The sequence below is a fragment of the Zea mays genome, chromosome 5 (assembly GCF_902167145.1).
Source record: "Zea mays cultivar B73 chromosome 5, Zm-B73-REFERENCE-NAM-5.0, whole genome shotgun sequence".
Lineage (NCBI taxonomy): Eukaryota > Viridiplantae > Streptophyta > Magnoliopsida > Poales > Poaceae > Zea > Zea mays.
In genome coordinates, this window is record NC_050100.1 from 163,232,641 (window position 1) to 163,252,398 (window position 19,758).

At 44.3% G+C, this 19,758-nt stretch overlaps 1 protein-coding gene and 1 pseudogene across 6 annotated transcripts; both read right to left on the reverse strand.

Moving 5' to 3' along the window:
• Window positions 1-317: 317 nt before the first annotated feature.
• LOC101202729 (5-amino-6-ribosylamino-2,4(1H,3H)-pyrimidinedione 5'-phosphate reductase) lies at window positions 318-11,306 on the reverse strand. 6 transcript variants are annotated; one of them, XR_002261843.3, is made up of 10 exons: window positions 10,791-11,306; window positions 9,921-10,055; window positions 9,606-9,705; window positions 9,375-9,500; window positions 8,980-9,293; window positions 8,421-8,540; window positions 2,353-2,598; window positions 2,079-2,204; window positions 1,823-1,978; window positions 318-984 (listed from the first exon to the last, which is right to left on the reverse strand). XR_002261843.3 is itself a non-coding variant. In NM_001279545.1 (9 exons), the coding sequence occupies exons 1-9, from the start codon at window positions 11,232-11,234 to the stop codon at window positions 724-726; spliced, it is 1,872 nt and encodes a 623-aa protein (NP_001266474.1). The 6 variants fall into 6 exon arrangements, 4 of the variants coding, with proteins under 4 accessions (NP_001266474.1, XP_035814684.1, XP_035814685.1 ...); XR_004849265.1 differs by having other exon boundaries at window positions 1,612-1,978; NM_001279545.1 differs by lacking the exon at window positions 1,823-1,978 and having other exon boundaries at window positions 724-984; window positions 10,791-11,234.
• A 2,280-nt stretch (window positions 11,307-13,586) lies between these two features.
• LOC109939560 (aspartic proteinase-like protein 2) lies at window positions 13,587-17,133 on the reverse strand (annotated as a pseudogene).
• Between the last annotated feature and the right edge of the window lie 2,625 nt (window positions 17,134-19,758).

Here is a 19,758-nt window from a genome sequence, read left to right on the forward strand (position 1 = left end):
GAGGACAACCACCTGCAGGGGGCGCACATGAGCAAGAACGTCCACGCCGGCATGGGGACCAGGTGTCCAGGTACACACATCCGTCGTATACCCCGCCCACGCGGAGCAGCCGGACACGGCGGCGCCCGTGCTGATCTGGACTAGCTTCACGTTCGTGGTCACGAACCCCACCCATGCGGAGCAGGCGGACACACCTTCAAAGAAAGACAGACACCGAATAGAAACAAAACAGAGGTACAGATTAGAGATGCATCAAACATGTACCCAAAAACCTACTCTCCCTGTTGATGGGCCTAAGTGAAACAAAGGCAAAAGACTTCATGGTGCAATGATGCATTTAATTTTATTAAATAATTCGCCCTCCTTTTTACTAAACAACCATTACTGAACAAGCACGTCTTCTACTTCTGGTCCAATGTATTAGTCCTTATCACCTTATCAAACACATTCATCTACCAGGACTACCACATTCTATGCATGACTGTTGGTGTTCCTCCTTTGTATTTCATAATTCCTATACCCCGAGGGCCAGATGAAATTGTTCGACAAAAGAGCAAGACCCATGGTATGTTTGTTCTTCACAGGCATACAGATAATTTAACCAATCTCATTTGCGCTTCGTTTCACTAGCACCATCCACTGTAGCAATCGGGACCCAGCCACACCTTAACGTCTGGTCTTGCAATCAACACTCCTGCTAAACAAGATTTGCTCGCTTCAGGATCAATCTGCCTCCCCTACTTCAGCGCTTGCTGGGACTGTCCCCAGAATCTCTGATCTCAACTGCATCAACAACCTACCCAAGTAATTCAGGCCTTCTCCCTCCCTCCCACCGCCCCAAAATAAATCGTGAGGCGATGCCTCAACGAGAACAGAGCCAGCAGTTGACAGCAACATATTAGTCAGATGGGGATAAGTTGAAAACTTGCATTTGATAGCTCTATACATCACATCTATTTTTGTACTCTCCCAATCTGTTCTTACCTGAAAAACAAAAGCAATTCGAAAACCAAGTAAGAACGAGAATACATTAGGTATGCATACTACGGAGTAGATATAGTTGATGTTGATAGTGTATTAATTACCATTACTTGATGGTTCATATCATTTTAAATAGGTATTTGTAGCAATACATTGAGTTAAGACCCTACAACTAATCCCTGTAAATAGAAAGCACGTAGATGTTTGGCATCAGGCAATCCATAATACCATGAACTTTGAACAGTAGAAAGTATCTGAAAGGGAAGTCCCAGGCTAATGATTTTGCACCCATGCTACCTAGTGGTTGCAGTCCCGTTGTTGCTGTGTCTGAGTTAACCAGAGGAGAGGTTGAGGAAAATAGTACGGATTCTACAACAGTCGTTGATATTATAAAATAAATTTTGGTGGGACTATAATGGACTTGTGGGCACCATTGTAGCTTTCAAGCATGTATTTATACTAAATGATAAGTGGAAGTGGCAAAGCCTATACTAGATATATAGATTCCTCTTCTAGAATATCTTTCATCAGAAGGATGATATCATACTTTGTTAGGTACCAGAAAGCAAGGTCCCTTCATCCCTTCCCACTACAATCAGTTAAAAATAGAATGTAATTACGGCTGTTCACCGTTTATTGCAAACCAGTGCAACTCGTAAAACCAGCCTGTTGAAACCGAATCTGTGGCTTCGGTACGGGTTGAGTAAAACCGTGGTTTGAACCAGCCAAACCGCCATGGCAGTGCCGGTTGTCTCCCTGGGCCTGCCACTGACCACCTCCACAACAGCGGAATCAGGTTCACCAGTGCCCCTGCGGCCACGACAGCATGGAGGCAGCTGACCTCGTCATCGTGCATGGTGCAGGTGGAGCAGATGCAGCGAGCACTGAAGAGACTGAGGGCACCAACCCTGTCCGAGCCCTGGACTGCAGCATCGGTGTGACAGGCCATGTTGCCGTCCTCCGGTTTGAACCCGCATACACCAGCAAATCAAACCATCTAAGCCGTAAGCATAACGTTTGGTTTAGGAAGCTGGCCAAATATCCAAACCTGTTCTAAACCACCACTGAACAGGCCTAAATACAATAATCGGACATACCAGTTCAGGGAACCCTTTTTGTCGGGTCCTTCCTATTCTAGCAGCCTCTTCAGGACTCTTTGCTAGCTTTATTTCTTGAACAATGTCTCTTGCTTGAGGATTGTCAACACCAACAAACTTATGAGCCTGAAGGAAAATAGTTATGAGCCTATATACAGTCCAAATGATGATGTTACATGGTTATAAAAAAATGGAACACATGTTGGCACGTTATTATAGAATCACTTTCCATAGCAACAAGGAATTTCACATGTAGTACGAATAGAAGACAAACCTGGTAATAGTGTTCCACTGTTGGCCATGTGAAATAATCTCCATTTTCATCAGGCATTTGAATTGAATGAGGAGAAAAGTTTGAGAAAGCCCCAAAAATATCCCAAGTCTTGTAAAAGGAAATAATATTTGTTTCATATGGAGATACTTCTGGATCAATGGAAGGTATTTCTTCCACGGATGGTATAACAGGTGAAAGATCAGGAATGGGTTCGATGAATCCACTCATGAGCATGTCCCTGTCAATCTGCACATTTATACCTCACAGTTTTCAGTCAATAAGATCTGCACATTTATATAAAAATATAAAATATGTAACAGTTATGAGCTAGTGACATAAGGCAGAAATATGCCCACGGCACTGCGCAATATAGTTAGATATTCAGTATAAATAATATAATTTGAAGAAAACAGCAGTAGAACTGTACAAGAGGTTACTAAGGGTGTTAGAATTACCCCGGCTGCGGAGGTTGTATGAGTGGCTAATGGTTGGAGGGTTGGAGGAAGAGGTGTGAGAGATTGCCGTGGTGACGCCTGACCTAGGGTTCAGGCGCAGCAATGGAGTTGAGAACAGTAGGGAGGCAAGACTCAATCTCTTTCTTTGATTAATCTTTCTTGATTACAAACTAAAGGCATAGAGGGCTTATATATTGCCCTGGCCTAACAAGACTTCCTCCTTTTAAGGGGATCTAAACAAACTACCTTTATTTAAGGAAAATCTAAACAACTCTAGCTATCTTATCTGAGTACTTATCTGCTTAGTCTAGCTTATCTTCCCCTGGCTGCTTAGGCCGGCGCCCATATACTTTTCCAGTCATAACATCTCTCCCTCCCTCGACGAACAGCTCGTCCTCGAGCTGAAATTGTGGGTAGGAAGTTTTGAATTGCTGCAGGGGCTCCCATGTGGCCTGCTCTAGCTGCTCTGCATTCCACTGAACCAGGATGGACCATTTACCACGCTGAAGTCGAGCTTTGAGAACTTTTTGTGGTGTGGGCAGAAGCCTGACGTTTTCTAGTACTGGCAGAGCTGGTGGTAGAACAGGAGGTGATCCTCTGAAAGGTTTGAGTAGTCCTACGTGGAAAACATCATGGATGCGGGCTCCTTTAGGCAATTCCAGACGGTATGCCACTGAGCCGATGCGTTCCAGAACTTGGAAGGGCCCTGCATACCTTGGTCCCAGCTTCCCTTTTGGTCGGCTGACCAGTGATTGTGCCTGTCGGTGTAACAGGCGTAGCCAAACCCAGTCGCCCACCTTGAACTCCAGATCTCGGTGATGGCCATCACAAAACCGCCTAGCATGTTCCTGGGCCTGTAGGAGTCTGTCTCTGACTTCCGCGAGAAAGCAGTCCCGTTCGCGAAACATTTCTTCTATAGTTGGTGTAGCTGCTGCTCCTTGCTGGTATGGGATGAGTGGAGGGGGGTCTCTGCCATAGACCACTTTAAACGGGGTTGTCTTCAGGGCTGAGTGATAAGAGGTATTATAGCAATATTCAACCCAAGCAATCCAGTCAACCCAGGCCCTCGAACGATCCCCTGTGATGCAGCGCAGGTACATGGCGATAGTTTTATTGACCACTTCGGATTGCCCATCAGTCTGTGGATGAAAGGCTGTGCTCATCCTTAGTTTGACGCCGGCTAGCTTGAAAAGGTCCCTCCAAATGTGTCCCGTGAACACTGGGTCTCGGTCACTGACTATAGAGCTTGGGAACCCATGCAGTCGGACAATCTCATCAAAGAATGCCCTTGCTACTGTGGCTGCTGTGTATGGATGACTCAATGGAATGAAGTGGGCATATTTGGAGAATCGATCGACGACTGTAAGAATGACTGATTTGCCATATACCTTTGGTAGGGCTTCGATGAAATCCATTGAGATGTCTGACCAAATCTGAGCTGGTACCTCCAAGGGTTGCAATAGTCCTGCTGGATGGAGTGTTTCTGTTTTGTTTTGCTGGCAAACTGCACAAGAACGAACCCAATCTCTAACCAGTGCCCTGTCCCTGTGAACAAAGAAATCTGTCCTCAACCTTTGCAGGGTTTTCTGGATGCCGCCGTGGCCTGCGGAGTGGGCTGTGTGCAGGATAGCAGGAAGTATGCTGGAGGATTGTGGTACAAAAATCTGATTGCCATGCATTATGAGTCCCTCTCTGATCTGCCATGGCGCACCCTGCTGCCCTGTGCTGATCTGATTGTGCAGGAGCTGAAACTCTTGGTTGCTTGCACAGTCTTGTTGGAGGTCTTTGTAGAGTTGAAAGGTTGGTGTTGAGATCGTATAGACCGATCCACTGGTGGTTTCCCTGCGCGAAAGAGCGTCTGCTACTGTATTTAGTCGACCAACCCTATATTCCACCTTGAAGTCGAAACCAAATAGCTTACTAATCCACTGATGCTGAGGTACAGTTGAGAGCCGTTGATCGAGCATATACTTGAGGCTGAAATGGTTTGTACGTACCACAAATTTTCTGCCCCACAAGTATGGACGCCAATGGCGTACTGCCTGTACCAGTCCAATGAGTTCTCTCTCATATGCAGCGAGCTTGACATGTCGGGCTGCAAAGGGGCGGCTGAAGAAGGCAATTGGTCCCTCATCTTGATGCAGTACAGCGCCAAAACCTGAGCCGGACGCATCACAGTCAACAATGAATGAGTTGGCAAAATTTGGGAGTTGCAAGACAGGGGCTGTAGAGAGAGCTCTTTTCAGTGCCTCAAATGCTTTGTCTGCCTCCGGACTCCACTGGAAACCCTCTTTTTTTAGGAGTTTTGTTAGTGGTGTAGCTATTACTCCAAAACCCTTGATAAACTTGCGATAGTAGCCTGCCAACCCCAGAAATCCTCGCAGTCCTCGTGGTGCCTGTGGCTGTGGCCAGGAAGTGACAGCCTCCACCTTGGCACTATCCATGGCGACTCCCTCTGCAGAAATCACATGTCCCAGATAGGTGACGGTTGTGGTTCCAAAGGAACACTTAGACTGCTTGGCGAACAGCTTGTTGGCTTTCAAGGACTCCAAAACCGCCTTGACATGTATTAGGTGGTCAGACCATGATGCACTGTAAATGAGAATGTCATCAAAAAATACAAGCACAAATCGCCGAAGGAACTGTCCCAACACTTCATTCATGAGGGCCTGGAATGTTGCCGGGGCATTGGAGAGACCAAATGGCATGACCAAGAATTCAAAATGACCATGATGTGTTCGGAAGGCTGTTTTGTGCACATCATCGGGGTGAACACGGACCTGGTGATAACCTGAACGCAGATCCAATTTGGTGAAGAATCTTGCACCCTGAAGTTCGTCCAACAATTCATCCACTACAGGTATAGGATATTTATCCTTTACTGTCTTCTCATTCAAGGCTCTGTAGTCAATGCAAAAGCGCCAAGAATTGTCACTTTTCTTTACTAACAATACTGGGGCTGAGAAAGCCGATGTGCTGTGACGGATGATGCCTTGTTGGAGCATGGCCTTACACTGGGCTTCAAGTTCATCTTTCTGGAGCTGTGCATATCTGTAAGGTCGTACTGCTACTGGTGCTGTTCCTGGGAGGAGATGAATCCGGTGATCGCAGCACCTAGCTGGGGGAAGGCCACTAGGTGTCTCAAACACTTCCTGAAGCTGCTGTAGCAGACATTCCATCATAGGTTTGGGCTCTGCCTTGAGTGACCGGACTGCAGGTCTCATGGAAATGTCCCAACGCTGCGAACCCAATCCCTTCCAGAGAATACGCTGTCCTCTCCTCCAGAATGCCATACACAGATCTTCAAGATCCCAAAGGATGGGTCCCAAAGTGCGCAGAAATGTGATACCCAATATAATGTCAAAGGAATCTAGAGGAATGGCATATGCGTCCATCAAGAACTCTTCACCGGCAATGGACATACCAATACTGTTAGCAATCTGTCGGCAGTGAATCTTGTCGCCATTTGCTACTGTGGCCTGGAAACCTTGGTTGGAACTGTAGGCTAGCTGCAGCCCATCTGCAGTTTTGAGGCTGACAAAATTGTGGGTAGAGCCCGTGTCAAGAAGAGCTGTGAGGGTGTATCCCCGAATGTCGACTTGCAGTTGCATGGTGCCCTCTGAGCGGATGCCTGTTAAGGCGTGGAGTGAAATAATGGGTGCTGGATCCTCTGGATTGGATTCATCCTCGATTCCTGTATCCTCTTCAAAATCTGTGACCTCCAGATAGAATAGACGCGGGCACCGATGACCACAAACGTATTGTTCGTCACAGTTGTAACACAGTCCCTGTTTGCGGCGCTCAGCCATCTCGTCGGGGGTGAGCTTCTTAAATGGACGTTGTGCCCCCGTGCTGGTTGGTGCTGCTACTGTTATAGTGGACTGTTGTGCTGGAATAGGAAATGATGGCCGCTGGGGAGGCCTCGACGGCTTGCTGGTAGTTGATGTATGGTGGACGTCGAGTGCCTGAGCCCTTCGTTCATATGCTCTTGCTAAACTTAATGCATGATTGAGATCCCGAGGAGCCATAAGTTCGACATCGATCTTGATACGCTCTGGAAGACCTGCCGTGAAGAGTTGTACCTTCTGTTCCGGAGTGAGTGGCGTGGTGTGGGCCAGTAAATCCCAGAACCTCTCCTGATAATCCTCCACTGTTGTCCGGAATGGAAGCCTTGCCAATTCCCCGAGTGGGTTGCTGCGAAGCGGTGGTCCAAATCGGAGTTGGCATAGCTGCTTGAAACGCCCCCATGACAGGGGTGGTTCATCACGCAAGAGCTGGTTGTACCAAGTCCGTGCAGCACCGAGCATGTGATATGAAGCCAACCAGACTTTCTCCTCTTCCAACGTGCGCTGTCCCTCGAAGAATTGTTCACATCGAGTCAACCAGTGCATTGGATCTTCCTTGCCATCAAAGGTTGCAAACTCCAAGCGGTGGAAGCGAGGAACAGCAGCAGATGGTGGTGGAGAGAAAGCACTGGGTAATGGTGTGAGGTAGTGGGGGAAAGGATGGAATGGGAGACGGTGAATGTGGTAATGGCAGCAGGTGCGGTGGAAGTGAGGTGGTGGTGTGTACTGGTGCAGATATGGTGGTGGGTGGTGGTGGAAGTTGGCCATCGGCCGCTGTCATAGTCGGTGGCAGTCCACCATATCCAGGCATGCCGTAGGGGCAGTCTGGTGGCGGCGCCATGGCCGATGTTCCTGGTGTGGATTCCACCGCGGCAATGCGGGAGGACATGGAGGCCATCTGCGTGGCGAAGAGCCCCAGTTGGCGCTGGACTTCAGCAAGGGCGGTGGTGATTGCTGCCAACTCCGACGGCTGGGCTGAAGCTGCAGTTTCAGCTTCAGCAGATCCTGGCATATCTGATACCAGGTTGTTAGAATTACCCCGGCTGCGGAGGTTGTATGAGTGGCTAATGGTTGGAGGGTTGGAGGAAGAGGTGTGAGAGATTGCCGTGGTGACGCCTGACCTAGGGTTCAGGCGCAGCAATGGAGTTGAGAACAGTAGGGAGGCAAGACTCAATCTCTTTCTTTGATTAATCTTTCCTGATTACAAACTAAAGGCATAGAGGGCTTATATATTGCCCTGGCCTAACAAGACTTCCTCCTTTTAAGGGGATCTAAACAAACTACCTTTATTTAAGGAAAATCTAAACAACTCTAGCTATCTTATCTGAGTACTTATCTGCTTAGTCTAGCTTATCTTCCCCTGGCTGCTTAGGCCGGCGCCCATATACTTTTCCAGTCATAACAAAGGGTGTGTTTGGTATGGCTCCAAAGTAAAAATCTAAGGAATTGGCCAGATCCTGCAAAACACTCTAACTCCAGAGTTGCAAACTCCATGGATTCTAAACTCTGAAGCAGAGCTACTCCGGTCAGAGTTTTAGAGTAGAACCGCTCTGAAGTAGAGCAGAGCCATGCCAAACACGCCATAAACTGGATAGAGTCAAGAGAATTGTTAAATTATATTAAGAAAAACATGGGACGCTGATACAGAACATAAATAGAAAAGGAACATGTGCAAAACAAAATGCCTATTAACAGGAATTCAATGTATCAATTACTTTAGTTTCATTGATTTTATATAGTGTGTATCTGAACTTGAAAAAATGTTGACCTGCTCGTACGAGACATCAATTAAATTTATTGCCTGAGTCATTTGACTCATCCCCAGTTCACCAACTGGCGTAGGTGCATTTAATCCCCCAATTATTTTCGGAGCCCAGAATGCATAGACCTGCCAAATGATGCAATTAGCAATTGTAAGTTCCACTACTACATGTCTACATAACAAGCACATGATGACATGGAGGATCTAAAAAAAGTAAGACAAAGACAACCAATAAATAATAAAAAGTTAACTAGATGATGTTCATGACTCTGACATTCACATGTGATATGTAGATACCATGAGATGTAAATGGAAAAGGAAGCTATATATATATATATATATATATATATATATATATATATATATATATATATATATATATATATATATATATATATATATATACACACAATCCACCCAACATATATTGTTTGTCTAGTTTCATGTTCATTCCACTAAGTTGGTACTTATGAACTACATATAAAATTAAAACCAGGATACAGCTAACTTAAATGCAGCAAACGAACAGACAGATGTCATAGACGATCTTGCAAAAAAGGTTCACCTTATGGATAACACTCGCAGATATAGCAGAAGCAGCTAGTGTTCCACCACATTCCCATAATACAGCAAGATAACCACGATCATAACAATATGACATAACAGCTCTTGGATTCAGCATGTCAAACTCTACTACTTCAACACCCTTCATAGCAAGCTTCCTTTGAAAATCTCGCCGAGCACCTCTCTGAGTCGCAACAATCGTATAGGCATCGTTAAGATTCCATAAATTTGCTTCCTCTGGAAGGTTAAGAGACTGTGACATCACTATACGCACTGGAACATGTCCTTTAACATGCCTTGCAGTTAATCGAGGATCTATAATACAACCAAAAGATATTAGTTCTGAATAAACACCATTAACTACAGTTAATAGAATATTGCATTATGTTGTCACACCGTCAAAACGCACTGTATTTCCACCAACAATAACAGCGTCACTTCTGCCACGCAATTCAAATACACGCCCTCTTGATGCTTTGCCACTTATCCAAGAAGCATGTCCACTACTTGCTGCTATTTTTCCTGTACATTATTGAAAGTCAAAAACTTTTGAAGGTTATAAAATCACTTGTGTATATTAATAATTACCCCAACTAATATTAACAAGTGGAATAACATATATCTCACCATCTGCTGTCATAGCATACTTCAGGACCGAAAAAGGGACATGAAAGGCAGCTCTGTAAAGCAATGGAGCATTTACAGTGAGGCATGACTTCAGAGCTTCCTGCAGACAACAACTTTAAAGTTTAAAAGTTAACAAACTGGTAAAATTCAAGGACATACGGCGTGTTTGATTCAAGCCCAAGCAAGATTTTCTGTCTCACTGTGCATCCCCAGGCGTCCAATTTTGGTCGCCTGGGAATCCATCTGTCTGGAAGGGCAAGAAGCAAGTGCATATATTCTTCCGACCTATGTATTAAAGTATAAACAAAGAGTCACCTTGAACAATTTACTCTGCAGATCCTCCCCCACAACATCAACTTGAATGCCTTCATTTCGTAATGCTTGAATTGCCTTCCCTCTCAAGTGCTTCAAGGGATGTCTAAGACCCACCACAACTCTTGTAATTCCTGCCTACTAAAATTATTAGCAAACTACTTATATACATTGATGCCAACTTGTCAAGTTAATGCCAGTGTGTTAAACTAAGTGTATTGCAACAAGGATCATATGGACAAATGCACAAGGACCAAATAAAACCTCATAATGATGTTCGGTGACAGAGACTACTCCACAAGACAGTTTGTTGCTTAGGTGCTGGGACAACAGCATACATTCGTTGATTGTCCATTCATCTACTGATGATTAATGATTAACATAATGGTTTATGTTGAGTTTATGATCCAAATTCTGCATATGGAGACCGTGTTGGCGAGCGGAGGCTCGTCGCCGCGGTATATATTAGCAACCCTAAATAGGGTTTACTGCGTGTCGTCTTTTTACTTCTCTTGTAAGCTGCCGTCCACGGATGGTGTTCTGTAAACACTCCACATATAGTGATGAAGGTTTCGCCTGGCTAGTGTCTGTAGTTTTTCTCTTCGCATTGAAGGGTTTTCCAATGTGTGTCGTGCTCTGTAATTTGTTGGTTGATCTAATTCGTTTTTCCTACCGTTTCTGCAAACAGTTTAAACCCCTGAAAGTCTCACTATGTATAGAACCCTAACCCAGGTGTTACAATATTAGCCCAGGTGGTTTCATGACATCTGAAAACCGAGGGAGTCTGAAGTGCATTTTATTTTAAATATCAAACTCGGAGGAAACATATGGTCATATGGGGCGGAATATATGGAAGGCAATTCCGTTGAGCACCTGGACGAGGGATCCGACGGCTGTGTTGTCACCAAAGCAGTCCCCAGGCTCGAGATTGAGGTATGCCGTGCCGCCGCGCGCGTGCTCACCGGCCTCCTGTGAGGCGAGGAGCTCGGCGCAGGGCGTCCCCTGCGCATAGAGGAACCCTTCGCCGACCACCCAGGAATCAGCGCTGTCGGTATTAAGCTGGGGCCGTGCGATGACGCACCCGAAGTTCGGGTGCGGGGAGGTGAGTCCCGCAGAACGGTCGGCCACGTCGGCGGCACGGCGGAGGAGCATGGCGTCGTTCGCGTGGGAGGAGTGAGATGCAGGCACGAAGGAGGAGGCAGCGGCAGGTGCAGTGGAGACGCGGTGGCGCGTGTGGAGAAGGGGGTGGAGGAAGGATGAGGCCGCTCGCGCCGGAGCGGGCGAGGCGCCGCCGAGCAGCGGCTGAGGCAGCGGCATGTTCAGCGGATGCAGCGGTCTGGGGCTGGGAGCCGTGGCGGCGTTTTGCCAGGCTGGATGCTGGAGCGGATGAGACGTAAAATTGAGGGGAAATTTGGATCATACCATTAAAAGATCACCACTTTGGATCCATACCATTACTATCTCACTTACATGTGGGTCCACATGAGTCAATGACATGTGGGGTCCATGGTATATATCTAAAGTTTGGATCTTTTAATGGTATAGATCCAATTGTTCCAAAATTGAGGGATTGATTGGGACAAAAAAAACTATAAATAGATCTAGCTAATACGAGAATCTGAATATCGTGAAACTTACATACAGAGGAAGATGGGTGAATTTGTATATTTATAGTTTAGAAAGTGGAAGGTTCCCCTCTCACGACAAATCGATGGATTCTACATCGATGTTGACTTAGACGATTTAAAAATGATTATCACAAAATTGGATTAAAAAGTGAAGCGTTTGGCGGTTAGAAACCGATTATGGCAGAAACCGAAACAAACAAGCCCTAAGTTCAGCCCTAAATTCAGTGTTTCTAAATTATGGCCCCATTGTATGTATTATCTGCAAAAGTTCCCTCTATATCTATATCATCCCCTAAATTCCTTATTTTCATCATCCTCTCAAATATTCTAATCTCCCTAATTCCAAGCTCCCTTGTCAATGTATGCTTATCCATCTAATTACGTGAATTCTATTAGGGAACGTCTAGTAACGGGTTCAAACTTTCTCCTACAATCGATCCAAATCAATATTGTCTACTTTATTTACTTTTGTTTATCGTTTCCTTTACTTCCTTGCCCTAGGAATAGCAGTAATTAGTCTTCCTCGACCTAATTTGTTAATCCATCTATGGCTCTACGTCATTTTGGAATGCCCCGAGTGACCTGCTGATCCCGAAGCACCTCTAGATCTTTTGTCCCGATGGGGTCTCTACCGAGATGTGAGATCTAGGGTTCTGCTGGAGAAGAAGACCCTTGCCCCATCGCGGACCATCCAAGCACCGTGTGGACCATCCGATGTGACACGAAGAGAATTCACTCCTGCAGCGAGGTCGCGGATTGTCCGGCCAGAGCTAGGGACCGTCCATGCTCCCGCAGAGAGCACCACCAGAAGGTACATCCCTAGTGTTTGGTCCCAAATCAGAGCCAACAACAACTTATAACACGCTCTTCACCTCGCTCCTCTATAATAAAAATATAGCACATAAATATATATCCTAGGTCAACAATTGTATACAAATATATTCTATATAGAACCATATTAGCTTAATTTATCTATGTGTAAATTACGATTATTAGAATGAAATTCAATTCATAGGATCCAAACGAAGCCTAAGAGCATCTCCAACAGTGCCCCATTTTACAATTTTTAATCAAAAAATATAGATCACATCATGAAGTACTCAAATATAATACAACCCACACTAGTACCTTATCCTTGTTTTCTACATCATTCTCAACAATTTCTTTCCTAATAATATAATTTACTTTCTAACATACATAATTTAGGGTATAACTATTGGAGCACGATTTACTTTTAGTGCCCTATAAACTTTAAATGATATATTATTATAATTTTTGTGACACTATTTTGAATCACTTTGTTGGAAATGGTATAGGAAAAATACATTACTTTGTGGCCGGACACTCCAACTGACTTAGGCCCTGTTTGTTTGGATGTTTTCTAGCTTCTGGCCACCAAAAGTCACATTGGTAAAAACCATCTAAAATCAAAATAAGTCGGTCGAGTCGATAATAGGAATACGTCGTTTTCGAGATTATGAACTCTTTGGACCATTTCATCTTCCTCTATACATAATCTTCACGATACTCAGATTCTTCCCATAGCCAGATTCTTTCTGCAGTCAGATTCTCAGAAAAACTGGTTGGAAAAAAGCTGAACCAACGAGTCCTTTAGGGTGCGTTTGGTTGCAATGACAAGATAGGATGAGACGGGACGATCCCTCAAATGAGGTTGTCTGGTTCAGTGTCAGGGGTTGTGACAGTACTATCCCAGTGTTGTCTCCAGTTATCCCTCAAAATTGGAGGGACGAGAGAGAACGTCAGGGGTCGTTCCTGTCCTAATTGTCCCACAACCAAACGCACACTTAAGGTCCGGCAAAAGACTCCAACTTAGTTAGGTGGTCTGGCCGTGTACCACCCATTGAAACATTATTTTAAAGTTAATTTCTTGTTTCTGCATTAGAAAGATTCTGAAAATAACACAGCTGAGTTTTTTTTTATAGAAAAAACAGCTAAGACAAAGCTGAGTTTCTATGAGTGAACTACTACGCAAATCCTTTCTGAACAGACGGTAGATTGCACAATAACACGTTGTAATTAAGCTGACATCAACCAGTCATTTTGGTAGCTTGATAAGTTGCTATAGTTTACGTCTAAAACACAAGGGGCAATATGTATAATATTCTGTACTCTTTGTTGAACTTCTGAACTCAACTATTTTTTGTTACATAAAACACATTTTTCTACGTCCTAGATGGCTAGATCCTGGGTTAGGCTATATAACTCAAACAGCTCCAGATTGTTGTTACTAATATCAACAGAACCAAGGAGTTGTGCCGTTGAAATCTCCAGCCAGCGGAGATGTTTTGTGCGTCGACAGTGTACACTGAGCCAGTCTTGTCATCCTTAATTTTAATGCTCGAGGAGCCTGAAACAAAAAAGAAACAAGTTGTGTTAGACCATGTTTGGTTTCTTTAGTCTAGGGACTAAAGTTTAGTTAGGGGACTAAAGTTTAGTTCCTAACATGTTTGGTTTAGGGGCTAAAATTAGTAAGAATATACTAAATGACTCATAAGAAGACTAAAATAACTTTTAACATTCTCCTGCTATTAGTATAATTGAACTAAATGAGAGGTAAATGTAGAATTAATATGGTTTAGTTCCTTTTAGCACATATGTGAAGGACTAAAGACTCAATCATTTTAGTTCATATTTTAGTCCTAGTGTTTGGCAAAAAAGGGACTAAATGAGACTAAAAACTAGAGACTACCTCTAACCAAACACCCCTTAGGCTCTACTATAAGCTCAGGTTTCTGCAGGGCAAAGGACAGCCATGATGGATTTGAGACTTACAGTTGTACTCTGTCCACCCAATAACTTCTTTTTCCAAGTCATAAACTACTAGTTTGTTTGAGAGGACCAGGTCTGCAACAGAGCTCGTGAAGTTTAGAAGCAAGTCAAGCAACATAGAGAAGAAACAAGTAGATCAAATAATAGAACTGCTTGATCATACCTCCTAAGAGGACTATGTCTGTCTGTACTCCACCGTCCAGGAATCCCATACAGTATAAATCATTCTAGAAAACAAAAACAATACGTTTGGAGTATTGAACGTAAGCCTTCGTAATAATGGTAACTTGTCTGACAGGATGATTGAACAAAGGGCAAATTTTGATTCATAAGGATGAGCAGGGCCAGAACAAGTCAGTACCAAACGTATTACAGATCAGATATAAATAGAAATCCAAAACCAGGCTTTTTAGCGTATAAGATGATTTCAAGTCACCCCCGCTCTAAATTTGAGTGAAGCATGGGCAGTTTTGTCTAGTGCACATGTACCTGAATTTTTTTTGTATGAATTTCTGAAAATGGAATTTGCACCTCAACTTTTGCGGCATGTCCATTTTTTTTTGAAACAGCATGTCCAATCTTTGGAAGCACTATGAATGCACCAAGTTTCGAATGTTTTGGGAACTTCTAAGCATGTTTATCTAAGGGTTTTTTCACGATTCCATTCGACCAGAAGGCATCTTCCACCAAATATTCCAATTACCTTTTCTGCTCCCTTTAGTATATGAAGAAATTTAATAAACAACAACATTTGTTTATTCTGTGTTGTTCTATGATGGAATCCATTAAACTTTTTCAAAAACAAAACATAGAAAAAACAGATTGTTGTCACTTAAACATTTGGCTTGACACACTATTGTTGCTTAGAAAAAGCAGGGAGAAGATACGTTATCATACCCTGTTCTGGAAAAGGTAATCATCTGGGTAAACATTCATTGTAAGGCCTCCCTCAAAACTAAAGGTGATTACGGGAAATCCATCATCTACACTGCAAAAGGGAATGGTGTGGAGTTAGAAATATACACAAACAATAACTTGTCAAGCAAAGAAGTCCATGCATGGGATGGTCTTTGATTAATTATAAATGTACAAACGCATGAAGCAATATAACGTGTCCATATACCGAGAAAACATGAGAGTATAAAAAGTCTTGATAACTATGTACCTTCCAGAAAACTGGAAACACACGAGGTCTTGATAATTATGTAAGGCCAGATCTTGATGCTTAGCAAATACCTAAAGTTGGTCAAGAGAACATCATATTGGCATGGCAGGCACAAATTGTTCTTCACTACAAAAGATTGTTTGATACAGAAATTCCCATACCGCAGCCAACAAAGTCCTGTAAACTTCCCTCGGAAGATATGCCAGTGTTGTCCCACTGTCGATGATAGTAGTGCCTTTACTGCCACCCGAACCAAAAGTACTCGTTGGAAGCTGGAGTGTAGCACCGCCAACAGAAATTCCTTGCAGATTGACATTGTAGCTCGTCCTGTGGTAAATTTCTAATGAGGTTCTTCCAGAAACTACACGGTGAAACATGAATCATAAGAATGGGAAACAGAGACCACATACACGTTGGGCACCAACGGCGTCTTCTTCAGCTTGGGGACAGAGATCCCCGATAGCGAAGATGCCGCCACCACGCACAGTGTCCAAGCAGTGAGCGAAAACCTTTCTCACTCTACGAGCAGCAGCCAGCTGCGACAGCATCGACGAATCCGACTGGCTGAACCCGAGAATTCCATCCACGGCCTGGTCCGAGGACCCCAGATCAGCACCAAGCTGAGCACCGCACCTGCAGAAGCAGAACGAGAAGAATAACGGATGGGTACAGTACAGGGTGCAGGTGCAGGGTGCAGCAGGCGGCTCGGCTCGGCTCACCCACCCAAAGGTGATGCTGGCATTGGACGTGGTGGTCTGGCCGTCGCCGCCGGACACCTGGTTGTAGTGCACGAGATCTGTGACGTAGAAGCCGGCGGCTGTGCCACCATCTTCGTAAGTGATCGCGAACTGGCACGGCGACGACGTCGAGGAGCACGTGGGGGGCACGCCGCCGGCGCTGTTGGTGGCAACGCAGAACTCGTCTTGGCACCCCACCACCGTGGCCCCGCTCCCAGCAGCCGGGTCGTACTGCGTCAGCTCTATCTGCAACCAAAACCAGCACGCAATCAGCAAAACGCAAGCAAGCAAGCAAGCAGACAAGCAATCTCTCTCTATTATTCTCCCCTCGGAATCATCAATGTAATCTTTTACCCCGAGGCCGCTCCTGGCGGGGCAGCCGTCGCAGCGGATGCAGTTGACCCAGAGGATGTCGCTGCCCGTGTCCACCTGCACGTAGTAGCCCTTGGGCGGCGAGCCGATCTCGATCCGGGTGTAGTACAGGCTGCGCTGGGCGGGAAGACATCTCCACAGTCAGACAAGCCAAGAAAAGCATACTGAAAGCCAAGGTAGATCACCTACCCGGCCGCTGTGGGGAGCCCGACGCCGCCGAGGCCCAAGTCGACGACGGCGCCAAGGAGCCGGCCGTGGCGGCCGACGTCATGCCTCCGCAGCGCCGCGAGGTGCTCCGCCACGCCCCGTCGTCCGTGGCGCGGGAACTTGCGGCGCACCTGGAAGACGCCGGTGGCGCCCGCGCGCCCCACCACCGACAGCGCAAAGAGGAGGACGAGGAGCACCGAGAAGAAGCTGGAAGCGCGGCGGGGCGCCGGCGCCATCGATCTGATCGGGCTCTGGGTTGGCACTCGATCGAGGCAGCAAACCGGTGAGCTCGCATATTTGTAGCCGGAGATACAACAACCGAGCGAGAAGAATCCGGAAGAGATATACATGTCATCATTCATCTAGCTAATCCTAGCCATACGAACGATAGATAAGCTAACAAACTATACGGAGCCTGAACGTGCTGCTGAGATGTGCGTGGCTCCATTGCTGGACCGGAGCAATCCGTGCCTGGCTAACACGGAAAGAAGAGGAGGACAGGTGAAAATTGAATCGCCGCCGTTGCTTTCAACGGCCGGTGTTTAAACCAGCCCGGGAGCGGGCGGGAGATATTCTCGCCCTTCCTTCTCGCGTAGTGCTGGAAATATGTGCAAGGTTTTTTGTCTTTTTGATACCTGCAGTGGTCTTCATAACGTCCGATTGCACAGTTCTAGAGACTAGAGGAACTCACAGATGAAGCTATTTGAAGCATAATAGGTATCTATTGTGTAAAATTTTATGTAGTCTTTTAAACTGGAAATTACTTTGAAGGAAATGAAAGTATATTGGTTAAAAAAAGAGCTTAATGAGGAACTAAACATCCCTAGATAGATCGTACATTAGGAAGATTAAGGTGGCAAAACAAAACTAACACCATTCAAACTTTCAAAAGTATTCTTACCGGTAGAGTAGGATGGCCAACACTGTTAACAGTCTTGGAAGACCTCCGAATCTGCCAACTCTTCCTCTCTTCTATTGTCTCAATCTAGAAGAGCACTTAAATTATTAAAGCCCAAATAAAAAATTGTAATCAAAACATTGAAGTAGGCAGCAATGTATACGTAAAATGTGGTACCTATGTCCCCTGTTCCATTTCAAAAGAGCACGAGAAACATAAAGAAAAAAACAGGAAGGAACCATTAGGCCTGGAAAAGAGTTTTCCCTTCTCTTCGCAAAACTGTAAGAAATACTCCAGCAATTCTAATGGGACTGTAAAAACACTCTTACAGTAAAACTGTAACAACTCTAACCGTTAGGATTGTTATTGTTACAACTATTTGACAAACCGTAAAAACTGATTGACAAACTGTAACGACTGTTTGACAAAGTTGTAATAACTGAGTAACAAACTGTAACAACTGATTGACAAACTATAAGAAATGTAAGAATTGTTGTTGGTACAGTTTTTTTACATTACAAGAAATGTAAGCAAACTGATTCACAAAACTCTTACAGTTTTACACTGCAGAAAAATACAACATTTTTTTAACATCAGATTACCTTCTCTTCTGGTTCTTACATAAATAGTTAATATTTCACCAACTCTGTGGCAATGGTATTAGTTCAAGGGCTAAAATAACAACAATTCAAACATATGAGGACTGAGGACCTACCCTCTTAGAATTGACTACAACTAAGACATTAAGACATTTTTTGAACCTATGCAATATGTATTTGGTATCTAGGAAAGGAAACTTCCTATGTGGTGTTCTTTGATCTGATTACGTTCTGTTGGATCTTATGCTAAATATTTTTGTATGGTTTAAGTATTTTGTACTGCATGCTGACAATGTTGCAGTTAAAACTTAAACTGATGTTTGTTGTGAGATAGTTAGGTTTCCTTATGTGACGCTTGCATCACATGTTTTGTTTTTACAAATTCTTTTGTAAATTCTTTTCAAAGTCCTTTTGCAAATAGTCAAAGGTAAATGAGTGAGATTTTGAGAAGCATTTTCAAGATTTGAAATTTTCTCCCTCTGTTTCAAATGCTTTTCCTTTGACTAAACAAAACTCCCCCTCAATAAAATCTTCCTCTTAGTGTTCAAGAGGGTTTTAGATATTAGTTTTGAAAGGTTTGTACCAATTTGAAATTCTATCAACAGTAAGATACCAAATTGAAAAATCTTTTCTTAACTCAAATTTGAAAGACTACATTTTTGAAATTGGTGGTGGTGCGGTCCTTTTGCTTTGGGCTAATACTTTCTCCCCCTTTGACATGAATCGCCAAAAACGGATACTTGAGTGAAATATAAGCCCTTTTTACTTTCTCTCCCTATGGTAAATAACATATGAGTGAAGATTATACCAAAGTTGGAGAGTGGTGCGGAGCGACGGCGAAGGATGAGTAATTTGATGGAGTGGAAGCCTTTGTCTTCGCCGAAGACTCCAATTCCCTTTCAATCTATGACTTAGCATGAAATGCACTTGAAAAACACATTAGTCATAGCACATGAAAGAGATATGATCAAAGGTATATCAATGAGCTATGTGTGCAAAACATCGATAAAAATTCCTAGAATCAAGAATATTTAGCTCATGCCTAAGTTTGGTAAATGTTTGTTCATCTAATGGCTTGGTAAAGATATCGGCTAATTGTTCTTTGGTGTTAATATATGCAATCTTGATATCCCCCTTTTGTTGATGACCCCTTAAGAAATGATACCGAATGGCTATGTGTTTAGTGCGACTATGCTCAACGGGATTATCCGCCATGCGAATTGCACTCTCATTATCACATAGAAGAGAAACTTTGGTTAATTTGTAACCATAGTCCCTAAGGGTTTGCCTCATCCAAAGCAATTGCGCGCAACAATGGCCTGCGGCAATATACTCGGCTTCAGCGGTAGAAAGAGCTACGGAATTTTGTTTCTTTGAAGCCCAAGACACCAGAGACCTTCCCAAGAACTGACAAGTCCCTGATGTGCTCTTTCTATTGATTTTAC

Coding starts and splice junctions, on each gene's coding strand:
- LOC101202729 (XM_035958791.1), bottom strand. CDS start 7,420: ATGGCCAACTTCCACCACCACCCACCACCATATCTGCACCAGTACACA.